Genomic DNA, 16,276 nt, shown 5'->3' with positions numbered 1-16,276 from the left:
ATGCCCTGTCTTTCGATACCAGGAATAAAGTAGCGAGAGGCTCTGAGAAGCTGTGGCTGTTGAATCTTAGACCACGGAGGGGTCATGGCCGAGTTCCCGGAAAAGGTGCACCTCACCTTGCACCCCATCTACCTGGATATCTGTGGGCCCTCGCTGTATGAGGATGACAACCACCGCACATGGCTGCATCTTGTCATGGAGTCAGGAGGTGACCTGCAAGTACAGTTGTGCCAGATCAACTACCCCAGTGAGCATAACGCATTCACCACCAGCCCACAGACCTCGAGCACCATGCCTTCGTGGTGGGCGCTCTACCTTGGCACCAAGTACCTGGACTCCATGGGCCGGTTGTGGCGCATCGTGCACCACGTCAAGGAGAATGGCATGGAGGAAATGATCCTTGAGCTGATGGACGACTTGTAGGACCTGTGATGGGGTCCCTGGCTCTTTTCAACCTGAGTCCCAGTCCTGCTGGCCTGCCGGTGGGAATGTATAGTTCTGTTCACGTTTTTACTAAGCTCTGCTGTTCGTTCTGCCACCTACTGGGTGGGAGGGCACATTAATATCTCTCTCTCTCTCTCTCTCTCTCCTTTCCCTCTCTCTCTTTTTCTCTCTATCTTCTTGTTCTTTTTCTTCCTGATCTTCTTCGTCTTCTCCTTTCTCTCTCTCTCTGTCTCTTTGTCTCTCTGTCACTCTCTGTCTCTCTCCCTCTCTCAAAAATCAATAAAAGCATTTTGAGCCAAGCTGGTGTTTCTCAGTGGTTGAGGGATGACCTATGTACCCAGAGGTCATGGTTTGATTCCTGGTCAGGGCACAGGCAAGAATTAACCAATGAGCCCTAGCTTGTTTGGCTCAGTGGATAGAGAGATGTACTGTAGACTCTGGATATCCCAGGTTCGATTCTGGTCAAGGGCACATGCTCTGGTTGTGGGCTCGATTCCCAGTAGGGGCGTGCAGGAGGCACCCGATATATGATTCTCTCTCATCATTGATGTTTCTCCCTCCCTTCCTGCATGAAATCAATCCTATATAATAAAAGCCTCATATGCTAAGTGTCCAGTCGACCTGTCATCTGTTCAACCAATCAAAGCATAATATGCAATGATATACTTAGATTGCTCAACTGCTCGCTATGACATGCATTGACCACCAGGGACAAGACTTTCAGACTGGTAGGTCAGATTGCTGCTGGGGTATGGCTGATCCAGACTGAGTGAGACATGCTGGACTCACCTGGAGCCCTCCCATGATCCCTCCCCAGCTGGCCAACCTCTCGAGTCCCTCCCCAGCCTTAATGGGACACCGGTGTGGTGCCAGGCCTGGATTCTCTCTTATCATCACTGATATTTCTAACTCTCTCTCCCTTCCTCTTTAAAATCAATAGAAAATATATATATATTTTTTATGAAAGAGCCCACCCCTCTAGATCTGTCATGTGTCGCACTGCAGACACTCTGTCTCATGACCCCTTTGGGAGCGATTCCTTTGAGGGCAGTATGAGGGTGACATTTGAACAATGTTTTTTTTTCACCCATTTTTTCTTTTACTTTTAATTTTGCTTCTCCTAAATGCCAACAGGCAGATGTCTGACATTCCCGAATACCTCCATTCATCTTTCCTTCCTAATTGGGGAAGAGTTTTCCTCAGTCCAGGTCATTGAGCTGGGAGTTGTTTTTAATTTTTATTTTTCAGAGAAGAATGGAGAGGGAGAGAGTTAGAAACATCCATGATGAGAGAATCATGGATCGACTGCCTCCTGCACATCCCTCACTGAGGATCAAGCCCACAACCTGGGCATGGGCCCTTGAACAGGAATCGAACCTGGGACACTTCAGTTCGCATGCCGACACTCTATCACTGAGCCTAACTGGCCAGGGCCAATTTGACTTTTTCAAAGGGTGGAAACGCCTTGAAGCATCTCAGCATTCTAGCATTCATGTCACAGTGGGAATTACAACTCACCTCCCCATTCTTTCCACATTGTTCCTGTAAATACAGACTCTGACTAATAATGATGCTTGTAGGTAAACAATCTGTTTGCATAAGAATCCTAGGAACAAATTATAAGGTATGAACTCTGACCTTCCCAGTTCTGGGTGATTTGATGACCTTCAACCTTAGAACCAGGAGGACAAAGTCTAGGATGAGTCACACTGGACCGTCACCTGACCACTTGTAAGATCCTTATCAGATTGGAATGTGCCTGTCGGCACACAGAGAACTTCTCAAGCCCCGCCCCCTGACCTCTTTGCTCTGTTTGGCCTCTCCCTCCTTATAAAAGCCTCTGCCTGCACTGAGATGTGCAGATGGGTTTTGGGACGAGATTCCCCCATCTTCCCAGGTTCCCGGCACCTGAAGAAACCTCTTTCCTTCCTCACCACCACCTGTGTCCAGGGACTGGTTTCTGGGGTGTGAGTCAGTGGTACCTTGTTTTTCTGGACACATTCCTGGTACATGGACTCCACGGAATATATGTATCATTGTCATGTTCTTTCTTCTGCAGGTGACACGGGGAAGCAGAGATCGGTCACAGAGGAAAGGAGCGAAGAACGGTGCTTTTCCTTCAGAGAAAGAAGAACAGGTAAGAAAAAGGTGGATGGGAGGAGGAGGAGGATTTATTGGGGGAAGGAGTCTGATCTGAGAACGGAATTTAGGCTTTGTGGACTGAAGTGAGTTTATCAGCGGAACCATACTGCTCTTGCTAAGAGCATGGCTGAGGTTTGGGGAAGGGAGAGATCATTCAATAAGTGATGTTATGAGACCTTAGAAATCCGACTTGCTGTTTCTCCTGCCTCTTTGCTTCCTGTTTGCCTGATCAGCTATCCCAGGTGTCTGCCTGTTGCTGAATATTTTGGTTTGCCTCTCTCACTAGCACCTGAGAAGCAAGACCTCTGTTCAGAAGCCCACCTGGACGCAGACATTAGCTTTGATTTTCGGCCAGCTGTTAAAGGTAAAGCATATTATTTGCATATTATTTGCATGGGGTGGGTTGTTCTATGGTTTTTCAGTTCCTTCTGAGATGATCAGAAAGAAGGTGGTGGTGTCAGGATAAACAGAAAAGTATAACCAACAACAAAGTTTTAATTAACAAAAGAAAAAAAGAAAAAAAAACTAAGAGCCTGGTCAGCATGGATTAGTTGTTTAGCTTCAACCGAGGAACCAGGAGATCACAGTTCGATTGCCTGTCAGGGCCCATGCCCGGGTTACAGTCTTGATCCCCAGTAGGAGGTGTGCAGGAGGCAACCAATCCGTGATTCTCTGTCATCATTGATCTTTTATTCTCTCTCTCTCCCTCTCCTTTCCTCTCTGAAATCCGTAAAACTATATGAAAAAAATAAAAGAATAGTCATGGCACAGTAAAGTAGAGCGTTGAGTCAATGCAATCCTATATAATAAAAGGCTAATAAGCAAATTGAAAATCGGCAGAATGACTGGTCGTTATGATACACACTGACCACTGGGTGCAGAAGCTCATGGCTGCAGCGCTCCACTGGTGGTCAGTGCACTCCCACAGGGGGAGCACCGCTCAGCCAAAAGCAAGGCTCACAGTTGCCGAGCACAGGGGTTGGTGGGAGCCTCCACAGCAGCACTAAAGCGGTCCTAAGCTGTCAGTTGGACAGCCCTCAAGGGGTCCCAGACTGCGAGTTGCCACTGACCTGACTGAGGGCCCCCCCCCCCAAGTACATGAATTTTGTGCACTGAGCCTCTAGTAATATTATAACTTTGTATGTTGTCAGATGGGTCTGAGATTAATTGCATGATTTCTTAGTCCATTATATAATGTGTAATCATTGGGGTGTAAGCCTGAAATTAACCTAAGGTTGTATGTCAACCCATATAAAAATGTTTTAAATATTCTATAGGACCGTGTTACCTTCACAGAGTCAAATTTTACTTTAAGTACGTTTTGTACAGTTTGTTCTAGGAGAGATTTCTAAAGCTCAAAAGAAAGAACAGTTGAGATTTATAAGTTTGCAAAATAAACCAAACGCAACCACAAACACAACGGTAAAAACCATAAAGACAAAAGCTGAGGTAAAATGCGTTTGAAGACCCGATCCCCTGTTTCGATAACAGGACCGAAGTAGCAAGAGGCTCTGAGAAGCTGTTGCTGTTGCTCCTTGCACCACAGAGGGGTCATGGCCGAGCCCCCATCGAAGGTGCACCTCACCTCTCACCCCATTTGCCTGAAGATCTGTAGGCCCTCAGTGTACCAGGATGAGAACCAGCGCACGTGGCTGCATCTCGTCATGGAGACAAGAGGTGTCCTGCAAGTACGATTGCGCCAGGAAGACATCCCCAGTGGACATATCGAACTCACCACCAACCCGCTGTCCTTGAGCACCATGCCTTTGGTGTGGACGCGCCAACCTGGCAGCCATTACCTGGACTGCCTGCGCCGGTTCTGGCGCATAGTTCACCACATCAAGGAGAATGGCATGGAGGAAATGGTCCTTGAGTTGATGGAAGACTCTTAGGACACGTGATGGGGTCCCTGGCTCTTGTCAACCTGAGCCCCAGTCCTGCTGGCCTGCCTGTGGGACTCGTATAGTTCTGTTCACCTTCTTAATAAGCTCTGTTGTTCTATATGCCACCCCCTGGGTGCGAGGGCACCTTGATCTCTCTCTCTCACTCTCTTTCTTTCTTCTTGTTCTTCTTCTTCTTGTTCTTGTTCTTGTAATTCTTCTTCTCTCTCTCTCTCTCTCTCTCTCTCTCTCTCTCTCTCTCTCTCTCTCTCCTCCCTGTCTCTCTCTGTCTCTCTCCCTCTCTCTCAAATCAATAAAAGCATTTTCAGCCAAGCTGGTGTTTCTCAGTGGTTGAGGAACTACTTATGAACCCGGAGGTCACTGTTCAATTCCTGGTCCGGGCACAGACAAGAATTAACCAATGATCCCTAGCTTGTTTGGCTCAGTGGATAGAGCGTTGGACTGTGGACTCTGGAAGGTCCCAAGTTCGATTCTGGCCAATGTCACACGCTCTGGTTGTGGGCTCGATCCCCAGTAGGAGGTGTGCAGGAGGCACCCGATGTATGATTCTCTCTCATCATTGATGTTTCTCGCTCTCTTCCTGTATGAAATCAACCCTATGTAATAAAAGCCTAATATGCTAACAATCCACTCGACCGGTCATCTGTTCAACCAAGCAAAGCATAATATTCAAATGAAATACTAAGTTTGCTCAACTGCTCACTATGACATGCATTGACCACCTGGGTCAAGAAATTCAGAATGGTAGGTCAGCTTGCTGCTGGTGTCTGGCTGATTAGGACTGAGTGAGACATGCTGGACACACCCTGAAGCCCTCCCATGGTCCCTCTCCAGCTGGCCTACCTCCCGTGTCCCTCCCAGACCTAATGGGGCACCGGTGGGGTGCCTTGGCCTGTCCTGTGCCCTCTCGTAATCTGGGACCCCTCGGGAGATGTCAGAGCCAGTTTTTGACGATCCCTGCAGTCCGGCCTAGGCACCAGGCTGGTGCACGAATTCCCCCAAAAATTAATTCTTTTTTTTGGAGAGGGTAGTATTGGTTGACGAACCTCAGGAGATCAATGAATGAGAATGCTGGTCATTGAAATGAAAACTATTTCCAGTAATGTCTTTGAGCCTTGTCTACTGGGGCAGGGCTTATATTTTCAGGCTTAAGGTCTTTTTCTTTGTCTCTCTCTTTTTAATATAATTTTACTAGAGGCCTAGGTTTTGGGCTTGATTTCCAGTAGGGGCCGTGTGGGAGGCGGCCGATCCGTGATTCTCTTTAATTCAACCACGGAGGTCCTGAAATTGATTTCTGGGTCTCCCTCCGGCTCTCCCTCCCAGCCCTCTCTCTCTGCTGCGATGGTATATGAATTTTATGATCGCTGGACTTTGTTTGGGGCTGTTTAGTGCTAAACACAATTAAAAACTCAAATGCACACAGAGCTTGATGCTAAAGCCGTGATTCGCTCCCATCATGGATGTTTCTCTCCCTCTTGCTTTCCCTTCCTCTCTGAGTGAATAAAAACATTTAAAAAAATATTAGCAATTGTTGCATTCAGATGGTATGCACATTATTTAGAAATAGTTTATTCTATTTTGGTTTAACATACCAAGTGTGTAGTCATTTAAAGACAAACCTAGTGGCCCTGATTGTTTGGCTCAGTGGATAGAGCCTCGGCCTGCGGACTTTAGGTTCCCGGGTTCGATTCCAGTCAAGGGCACACACCCTGGTTGTGGGCTTGATCCCCAGTGTGAGGCGTGCTGGAAGCAGCCGGTCCATGATTCTCTCTCATCATCACTGATGTTTCTATGTCCCTCTCCCTTCCTCTCTAAAATCAATAAAAAAAATATATACAATTTTATAAAAGAGCCAACACCTCCAGATCTGTCATGTGTCGCACAGCAGACACTCTGTCTTGTGACCTCTTTGGGCTTGACCCCTTCGAGGTCAGTATGAGTGTGACATTTGAATTGATTTTTTTTTATACCTTATTTTATTTTATTATTTTACTTTCTTCTCCTAAATGCAAACAGGCACATGACTGACATTTCCTTAGGGACCCATTCATCTTTCCTTCCTAATTTGGAATTGTTTGCCTCAGTCCAGGTCATTGAGCTGGGAGTTGTTTTTTATTTTATTTTTTTCTTCAGAGAGGAATGGAGAGGGAGAGAGTTAGAAACATCCATGATGAGAGAATCATAGATCAGCTGCCTCCTGCAAGTCCCTCACTAGGGATGGAGCCCACATCCTAGGCATGTGCCCTTGACCGGGAATTGAACCCGGGACCCTTCAGTTCGCAGGCAGACACTCTATCCACTGAGCCAACCTGCCTAGGCCCAATTTGACTTTTAAAGGGTGGAAATGCCTTGAAGAAGAACGAAGCATCTCAGCATTCATGTCACAGTGGGAATGACAACTCACCTCACCATTCTTTCCACATTGTTCCTGTAAATGCAGACCCTGACTAATGATGAAGCTTGTAGGTAAACAGCATGTTTGTATAAGAATCCTAGGAACTAATTTTACAAGGTATGAACTCTGACCTTCCCAGTTCTTTGAGATTTGCTGACCTTCAACCTTAGAGCCAGGAGGACAAAGTCTTGGATGACGCACACTGCACAGTCACCTGACAACTTGCAACATCCTTATCAGATTGAAGCCCTGCCCCCTGAACTCTTTGCTCTCTTGGCCTCTCTTTACAGAGCTCTAAAACTTAAAAGAAAGAAAAGTTGAGATTTATAAATTTGCAAAATAAACCAAAGGCAACCACAAACACAACCATAAAAAGCATAAAGATAAAAGCCGAGGTAAAATGCATTTGGAGACCCCATCCCCTGTCTTTCGATACCAGGACCGAAGTAGCGAGAGGGTCTGAGAAGCTGTGGCTGTTGCTCCTTGGACCACGGAGGGGTCATGGCCGAGCTCCCATCGAAGGTGCAGCTCACCTCGCACCCCATCTGCCTGAGGATCCACGTGCCCTTGCTGTATGAGGACGAGAACCAGCACACATGGCTGCATCTCGTCATGGACACAGGAGGTGTCCTGCAAGTACGATTGAGCCAGGAAGACATCCCCAGTGGGCATATCACACTCACCACCAGCTCGCTGACCTCGAGCCCCATGCCTTTGCTGTGGAAGCTCCACCCTGACAGCCGTACCTGGACTGCCTGTGTCGGTTCTGGCGCATCGTGCACCACATCAAGGAGAATGGCATGGAGGAAATGATCCTTGAGTTGAGGGAAGACTCGTAGGACACGTGATAGGGTCCCTGTCTCTTGTCAACCTGAGCCCCAGTCCTGCTGGCCCGCTGGTGGGACGTGTATAGATCTGATAAGCTTTTTAATATGCTCTGTTGTTCTAATTGCCACCCCCTGGGTGCATGAGCACATTGACCTCTCTCTCTCTCTCTCTCTCTCTCTCTCTCTCTCTCTCTCTCCTCTCTCTCTCTGTTTTTTCTTGTTCTTGTTCTTCCTGTTCTTGTTCTTCCTGTTGTTGTTGTTGTTGTTGTTGTTGTTGTTGTTGTTCTTCTTCTTCTTCTTCTTCTTCTTCTTCTTCTTCTTCTTCTTCTTCTCTTTCTCTCTTTCTCACTCTCTCTCTCTCATTCCAAGTCTCTTTGTCTCTCTCTGTCTCTCTCCCTCTCTATCAAATCAATAAAAGCATTTTCAGCCAAACTGGTGTTTCTAAGTGGTTTAGGGATGACCAAAGAACCCGGAGTCATGGTTCGATGCCTGGTCAGGGCACTAACAAGAATTAACCAATAAGCCCAACTTCTTTGGCTCAATGGATAGAGGGTTGGACTGTGGACTCTGAAAGTCAAGGGCACACGCTCTGGTTGTGGGCTCGATCCCCACTAGGGGGCGTGCAGGAGGCAACAGATGTATGATTCTCATCATTGATGTTTCTCTCTCCCTTCCTGTATGAAATCAATCCTATATAATAAAAGCCTAATTTGCTAAGTGTCCAGTTGACCGGTGATCTGTTCAATCAATCAAAGCTTAATATGCAAATAATGTACCAAGGTTGCTCAACTGCTCACTATGTTATGTATTGACCACCCAGGACAAGACATTAGGACTGGTAGGTCAGCTTGCTGCTGGGTTCTGGCTGATCAGGACTGAGTGAGATGTGCTGGACACGCCTTGGAGTCCTCCCATGGTCCCTTCAAAGCTGGCAAACCTCCCGTGTCCTTCTCCAGACCGAATGGGGCACCGTTGGAGTTCCTTGGCCTGGCCTGTCCCTTCTAGTAATCTGGGACCTCTTGGGGGATGTCAGAGAGCCAGTTTCAACCGATCCCTGCAGGCCAGGCCAAGGCACCACACTGGTGCATGAATTCGTGTACCAGGCCTCTAGTAAAAATATATTAAACAAAGAAAGAAAAAGAAAAAGACCTTAAGCTTGAAAATATTAGCCCAGCCCCAGTAGACAAGGCTCGAATACATCACTGGAAATAGTTTTCATTTCAATGACCAGCGTTCTCATTGTTTGATCTCCTGAGGATTGTCAACCGATACTACCCTCTCCAAAAAAATAATGTTTGGGGATTACAGGGGTTTTATGCTGATCATCTCATTCCTTTGAGGAATTATGAGGGATGCAAGGACTCTTCTCCTGAATGCTCGAACCTGCTCTATGTGTGGCTTTAGCATCTTGCTATGTGTGCATTTGGGTTTTTAATTATGTTTAGCAAAAAAGAACCCTAAAGAAAGGCCAGCGCTCATAAAATTCATCTAGCATCGCACCAGAGAGAGGTGGCTGGAGAGGGAGCTGGAGGGATCCTCAGATAACAATTTCAGGGCATCCATGGTTGCATTAAAGAGATCACTGACTGCTGATTAAATTCTCCTCTTGCAGGAAAGTGTTTGCAAATGCAAATTGAGACCTTTAAGGCTGAGGATTGGGGAGGATGAGGGATGGGTTTCTCAGGTGTGTTTCACATATTCAAATATTGCAAATAGGGCCCAGCCAGCGTGGTTCAGTGGCTGAGTGTGGCTCAGAGGTTGATCATCGACCTATCAACCAGGAGGTCATGGTTCGATTCCTGGTCAAGGGTACACGCCCGGGTTGCAGGCTCGATCGCCAGTAGGGGGCTTGGGGGAGGCGGCCGATCCGTGATTCTCTCTCATAATGTATGTTTCTCTCTCTCCCTCTCTCTTTCCCTTCCTCTCTGAGTCAATAAAATTATTTTAAAAGTATTAGCAATCGTTGCATTTAGATGACATGCACAATGTATTAAAATAGTTTATTATTCTTTTGGTTTAATATACCAGATGGGTAGTTATTTAAAGATGACCTAGCACCCAAGCTGGTTTGCCTCAGTGGATACAGCGTCCCGCCTTTTTTTTCAAATATATTTGTATTGATTTCAGAGAGGAAGGGAGAGGGAGAGAGTTAGAAACATCCATGATGAGAGAGTCATGGATTGGCAGCCTCCTGCAAGTCCCTCACTGGGAATCAAGCCCACATCCTGGGCATGTGCCCTTAACCGGGAATTGAACACGGGACCCTTCAGTTCGCAGGCCAACACACTATCTACTGAGCCACACCGGCCAGCAACGATTTGACTTTTTCAAAGGGTGGAAATGCCTTGACTCATCTCAGCATTCATGTCACAGTGGGAATTACATCTCACCTCCCCATTCTTTCCACATTGTTTCTGTAAATGCAGACTCTGACTAATAATGAAGCTTGTAGATAAACAGGCTGGTTGTATTGAATCCCAGGAACTTATTTTGAAGATAGGAACTCTGTCCTTCCAAGTTCTGGGAGATTTGCTGAACTTCGACCTTAGAACCAGGAGGACAAAGTCTAGGATGACGCACACTGGACCATCACCTGACCACTTGCAAGGTCCTTATCAGATTGGATTGTGCCTGTGGGCACGTAAAGTACTTCTCAAGCCCCGCACCCTGACCTCTTTGCTCTGTTTGGCCTCTCCGTCCTTATAAAAGCCTCTGCCTGCACTGAAATGTGAAGTCGGATTTTGGGATGAGCTTCCTCCATCTGCTCAGGTTGCCAGCACCTGAATAAACCTCTTTCCTTCCTCACCAACACCTGTCTCATGGGACTGGTTTCTGGGGTGTGAGTCAGGGGAACCTTGTTTTTTCTGGACACATTCCTGGTACATGGACCTCTGGGAATATGTCTATCATGGTCATGTTCTTTCTTCTGCAGGTGACAGGGGAAGCAGAGACCAGTCACATTGGAAAGGAGAGAAGAACGGTGTTTTACCTTCAGAGCAAGAAGAACAGTTAAGAAAAAGATGGATGGGAGGAGGAAGGATTGGGAATGGAGTCTGATCTGAGGGAGCAATTTGGACTTTGTGGACTGAAGTGTGTTTAGCAGCAAAACCATAGAGCTCTTGCGAAGAGCATGGCTGAGGTTTGGGGAAGGGAGAGATCATTCTATAAGTGATGTTATGAGATCTCAGGAATCCTACTTGCTCTTTCACCTGTCTCATTGCTTTGTGTTTTCCTTGTCAGCTATCCTGTCACTGAATATTTTGGTCTTGCCTCTCTCACAAGCTCTTGAGAAGCCAGAACCCAACTGGACACTGACGTCAGTTTTGTTACTCTGCCAGCAGTTAGAGGTAAAGCATATTATTTTGCATGTGGTGGGTTGTTCTATGTTTTGTGAGTTCTCTCTGAGATGATCAGAAAGAAGGTGGTGGTGTCAGGACAAAAAGAAAAGTTGAACCAACTACAAAGTTTTAATTAAGAATAAAAGAAAAGTAAAGAAAGAATAGAAAAGAAGAGAAAAGAGCCTGACTGGCATGGCTCAGTTGTTTATCTTAAACCTAGGAACCAGGAGATGTCGATTTGATACCCATTCATGGCACATGCCGGGGTTACAGTCTTGATCCCCAGTAGGCAGCATGCAGTAGGAAACCAATCCTTGATTCTCTGTCATCATTGATCTTTCTCTTTCTCTCCCTCTGCCTTCCTCTCTGAAATCAGAAAAACTATATGAAAAAAATGGAAAAATAGTCATGGCACTGTAAAGTATAGCCTTGAGTCAATGTAATCCTACATTTAAAAAAGGCTAATATGCAAAAAGACCAAATGGCAGAACAACTGGTCGCTATGACACACAGAGACCACCTGGGGCAGATGCTCATGCAGGAGCTGTCCACTGGTGGTCAGTGCACTCCCACAGGGGGTAGCACCGCTCAGCCAAAGCCAGACTTACAGCTGCCGAGCACAAGAGCAGGTGGCAGCCTCCACGGCAGCACTAAAGCTGGCCTAAGGTGTCAGTTGGAGATCCCTCAAGGGGTCCTCGACTGGGAGACACTGCAGGGTTGCCTGAGTGAGCCTCTAGTAGTATTATAATAATTGTGTATCGTGTCAGATGGGTATGAGATTAATTGCATGATTTCTTAGTCCATTATATAATGTCTAATCATGGGGGTGTACCCCTGAAATGAACCTAATGTTCTATGTCAACTCTCATTTAAAAAATGTTTTACAAATTCTATTGGACCATGTTACCTTCATAGAGTCATATTTTACATTAAGTACATTTTGTACAGGTTGTTCGAGAAGAGAGATCTAAAACTAAAGAGAAAGAAAAGTTGAGATTTATAAATTTTCAAAATAAAAAAAAAGGCAACCACAAACACAACACTAAAAACCAAAAAGATAATAGCCGAGGTATAATGCCTTTGGAGACCCAATCCCCTGTCTTTCGATGCCAGGACCGAAGTAGGGAGAGGCTCTGAGAAGCTGTGGCTGTTGCCCCTTGGACCACGGAGGGGTCATGGCCGAGCTCCCGTCGAAGGTGCACCTCACCTCACACCCCATCTGCCTGAGGATCCGTGGGCACTCAGTATATGAAGATGAGAACCACCGCACATGGCTACATCTCATCATGGACACAGGAGGTGACCTGCAAGTACGGTTGTGGCAGGACGACATCCCCAGTGGGTATACCGCACTCACTACCAGCCCTAGGACCTCAAGCACCATGCCTTCGATGTGGACACTCCACGTTGGCAGCCAGTACGTGGACTCCATGGGCCAGTTCTGGCGCATCGTGCACCACGTCAAGGAGGATGACATGGAGGAAATGATCCTTGAGCTGATGGACAACTCGTAGGACACATGATGGGGTCCCTGGCTCTTGTCAACCAGAGCCCCAGTCCTACTGGCCTGCCGGTGGGAAGTGTATAGTTCTGTTCACCTTTTTACTAAGCTCTGTTGTTCTATCTGCCACCCCCTAGGTGCGAGGGCACATTGATGTCTCTCTCTCTCTCTCTCTCTCTCTCTCTCTCTCTCTCTCTCTCTCTCTCCTTGTTCTTCTTGTTTTTCTTCTTCTTCTTCTTCTTCTTTTCTTCTTCTTCTTCTCCTTTCTATCTCTCCCTGTCTCTTTGTCTCGCTGACCTCTTGTCTCTCTCCGATTCTCTCAAATCAATAAAAGCATTATGAGCAAAGCTGATGTTTATCAGTGGTTGAGGGACGACCTATGAACCCGGAGGTCACGGTTCAATTCCTAGGCAGGGCACAGACCAGAATGAACCAATGAGCCCTAGGTTTTTTAGCTCAGTGGATAGAGGGTTGGACAGTGGACTCTGTAAGGTCCCAGGTTAGATTCTGGTGATGGGCACATGCTCTGGTTGTGGGCTCAATCCCCAGGAGGGGGTGTGCAGGAGGCACTCGATGTATGATTCTCTCTCATTATTGATGTTTCTCGCTTCCTTCCTGTATGAAATCAATCCCATATAATAAAAGCCTAATATGCGAAGTGTCCAGTCTACCGGTCATCTGTTCAAACAATCAAAGCATAATATGTAAATGATATACTAAGGTTGCTCAACTGCTCACTGTGACATGCATTGACCACCAGGGAGAAAACATTCACTTGTAGGTCAGCTTGCTGCTAGAGTCTGGCTGACCGGGACTGAGTGAGCAGGGTAGGCATGCCCTGAAGCCCTCCTATGATCCCGCCCCAGCTGTCCAAACTCCCACATCTCACCCCAGCCCCGACCATGCACCGGTTGGGTTCCTTGGCCTGGCCTGTGCCCTCTCGTTATCTGGGACCTCTCTGGGGATGTCAGAAAGTTCATTTCGGCCAATCCTCACAGGCCAGGCTGAGACACCACACTGGGGCACGAATTCGTGCACTGACCTCTAGTAAAAATATATGAAACAGAGTAAGAGAAAGAAAAAGACTTTAAGCTTGAAAATATTAGCCCATGCCGGGTAGACAAGGCTCAACGACATCACTGGAAATAGTTTTCATTTCAATGACCAGTGTTCTTTGTTTGATCTCCTGAGGTTCATCAACCAATACTACCTCTGCAAAAAAAGAAGAAGTGTTTGGGGGATTACGGTCAATGCCAGGGCTCCTCTCCTGAAGGCATGAGAAAGCTCTGTGTGTAGCTTTAGCGTCTAGCTCTGTGTGCATTTGGGTATTTAATTGTGTTTAGCACTAAACAGCCCCCAACAAAGCCCAACGATCATAAAATTCATCTACCATCGAACCAGACAGAGGCGGCCGGCGGAGGGCCCAAGGGGAACCCCACAAATCAATTTCAGGGCATCCATGGTCGTATTAAGGAGATCACTGAGTACTGATTACATTCTCCTCTTGCAAAAAAGTGTGTGAAAATGCAAATTGAGACCTGTAAGGCTGAGGACTGGCGAGCGTGAGGGAAGTGTTTCTAAGATGTGTTGCTCATATTGAAAATATTGCACTTCCGGCCCGGCCCGGCTGGCTCAGTGGTTGAGCATCCACCTATCGACCAGGAGGTCATGGTTCGATTCCTGATCAAGGCCACATGCCCAGGTTTTGGGCTTGATCGCCAGTAGGGGGCATGTGGGAGGCGGCCTATCCGTGATTCTTTCTCATCGTGGATCTGTCTCTCCCTCTAGCTTCTCCTTCCTCTCTGAGTCACTAAAAATATTTAAAAAAATTATAACCCCGTGTTGCATTCAGATTAAATGCACATTGTTTTAAAATAGTTAATTATTTTTTGGTTAACATACCAGGTGAGTAGTCATTTAAAGACGACATAGCACCCTAGGGGGTTTGGCTCAGTGGATAGAGCGTCACTGTTTTTTTTCAAACACTTTTTTATTGATTTCAGAGAGAAAGGGAGAGGCAGAACGTTAGAAAGATCCATGATGAGAGAATCATGGATCGGCTTCCACATGCAAGTCCCTCACAGGGGATCAAGCCCACACCTGGGCATGTGCCCTTGACTGGGAATCAAACCCGGGGCCCTTAATTTCGCAGGTTGACACTCTATCCACTGAGCCAAACCAGCAAGGGCCTATTGGACTTTTTCAAAGGGTGGAAATGCCTTGAAGAAGAACAAAGCATCTCAGTATTCATGTCACAGTAATTACATGAATTCATGTAATTCATGGGAATTACAACTCACTTCGACATTCTTTCCACATTGTTCCTGTAAATGCAGACTCTGACTAATAATAAAGCTTGTAGATAAACAACCTGTTTGTATAAGAATCCTAGGAACAAATATTATAAGGTATGAACTCTGACCTTCCCAGTTCCGATATATTTGCTGAACTTCGACCTTAGAACCAGGAGGACAATGTCTAGGATGATGCACACTGGACTGTCACCTGACCACTTGCAAGATCCTCATCATATTGGAATGTGCCTGTAGGCATGTAGTGCCCTTCTCAAGCCTCATCCCCTAACCTCTTTGCTCTGTTTGGCCTCTCCCGCCTTATAAAAGTCTCAGCCTGTTCTGATATGTGCAGATGAGTTTGGGACTAGCTTCCCCCATCTTCTCAGGTTGCCGGCACCTTTATAAACCTCTTTCCTTCCTGAGGACCAGCTGTTTCCAGGGACTGGTTTCTGGGGTGTGAGTGAGTGGTACCTCGTTTTTCTGGACACATTCCTTATACATGGACTCCTGGGAAGATGTGTATCATCTCATGTTCTTTCTTCTGCAGTTGACAGGGGGAAGCAGATACTGGTCACAGAGCAAAGTAGCGAAGAAGGGTGTTTTGGCTTCAGAGCAGGAAGAACAGGTAAGAAAAAGATGTACGGGAGAAGGAGGAGAAAGGTTGGGGGATGGAGTCTGATCTGAGGGAGGAATTTGGACTTTGTGGACTGAAGTGATTTTAGCAGCACAACCATACAGCTCTTGACAAGAACATGGCTGAGCTTTGGGGAAGGGAGAGATCATTCTGGGAGTGATGTTAAGAAACCTCAGGAATCCTCCTTGCTGTTTCACCTGTCACTTTCTTCCTGTTTGTCCGATCAGCTATTCCAGGTATCTCTTTGTCCCTGAATATTTTGGTCTTGCCTCTCTCACCAGCAATTGAGAAGCAAGACCACTGTTAAGAAGCCCACCGGGACACAGACGTTAGCTTTGTTCTTCTGCCAGCTGTTAAAGGTAAAGCATATTATTTGCATGCGGTGGGTTGTTCTATGGTTTGTGATTTCACTCTGAGATGATGAGAAAGAAGGTGTTGGTGTCAGGACAAAAAGAAAAGTTAAACAACTACAAAGTTTTAATTAAGAGAAAAAGAAAAGGAAAGAAAAGAGAAGAAAAGAAAAGGAAAGAAAAGAGAAGAAAAGGAAAGGAAAGAAAAGAAAAGAAGTGAAAAGAGCCCGGCTGGAGTGGCTCAGTTGTTTAGCTTAAACCTAGGAACCAGGAAATCTCAGTTTGATTCCTGTTCTGGGCATATGCCCGAGTTACAGTCCTGATCCCCAGTAGGGGCATGCAGGAGGCAAACAATCCCGAATCTCTGTCATCTTTGATCGTTCTCTCTCTCGCTCCCTCTCCCCTCCTCTCCGAAATCAGTAAAACTATATGAAAAAAAATGGAAGAATA

At 46.4% G+C, this 16,276-nt stretch overlaps 3 protein-coding genes across 3 annotated transcripts; all 3 read left to right on the top strand.

The window, feature by feature from the left end:
* Nucleotides 1-84: 84 nt before the first annotated feature.
* LOC308512248 (protein p13 MTCP-1-like) lies at nt 85-423 on the top strand (the record flags this gene model as incomplete). Its single annotated transcript, XM_081082046.1, has 1 exon — nt 85-423. The coding sequence occupies one exon, from the start codon at nt 85-87 to the stop codon at nt 421-423; it is 339 nt and encodes a 112-aa protein (XP_080938172.1).
* A 3,716-nt stretch (nt 424-4,139) lies between these two features.
* LOC308512247 (T-cell leukemia/lymphoma protein 1A-like) lies at nt 4,140-4,478 on the top strand (the record flags this gene model as incomplete). Its single annotated transcript, XM_081082045.1, has 1 exon — nt 4,140-4,478. One exon carries the CDS (start codon nt 4,140-4,142, stop codon nt 4,476-4,478), a length of 339 nt encoding a protein of 112 aa, XP_080938171.1.
* A 2,905-nt stretch (nt 4,479-7,383) lies between these two features.
* LOC308512246 (T-cell leukemia/lymphoma protein 1A-like) lies at nt 7,384-7,721 on the top strand (the record flags this gene model as incomplete). Its single annotated transcript, XM_081082044.1, has 2 exons — nt 7,384-7,518; nt 7,623-7,721. The coding sequence occupies 2 exons, from the start codon at nt 7,384-7,386 to the stop codon at nt 7,719-7,721; spliced, it is 234 nt and encodes a 77-aa protein (XP_080938170.1).
* Nucleotides 7,722-16,276: the final 8,555 nt, after the last annotated feature.

This window comes from Myotis nattereri (assembly GCF_964212035.1).
Source record: "Myotis nattereri genome assembly, chromosome: Y".
NCBI lineage: Eukaryota > Metazoa > Chordata > Mammalia > Chiroptera > Vespertilionidae > Myotis > Myotis nattereri.
Note: the sequence above shows the minus strand (reverse complement) of the source record. Positions and strands in the feature narration are given on the sequence as shown.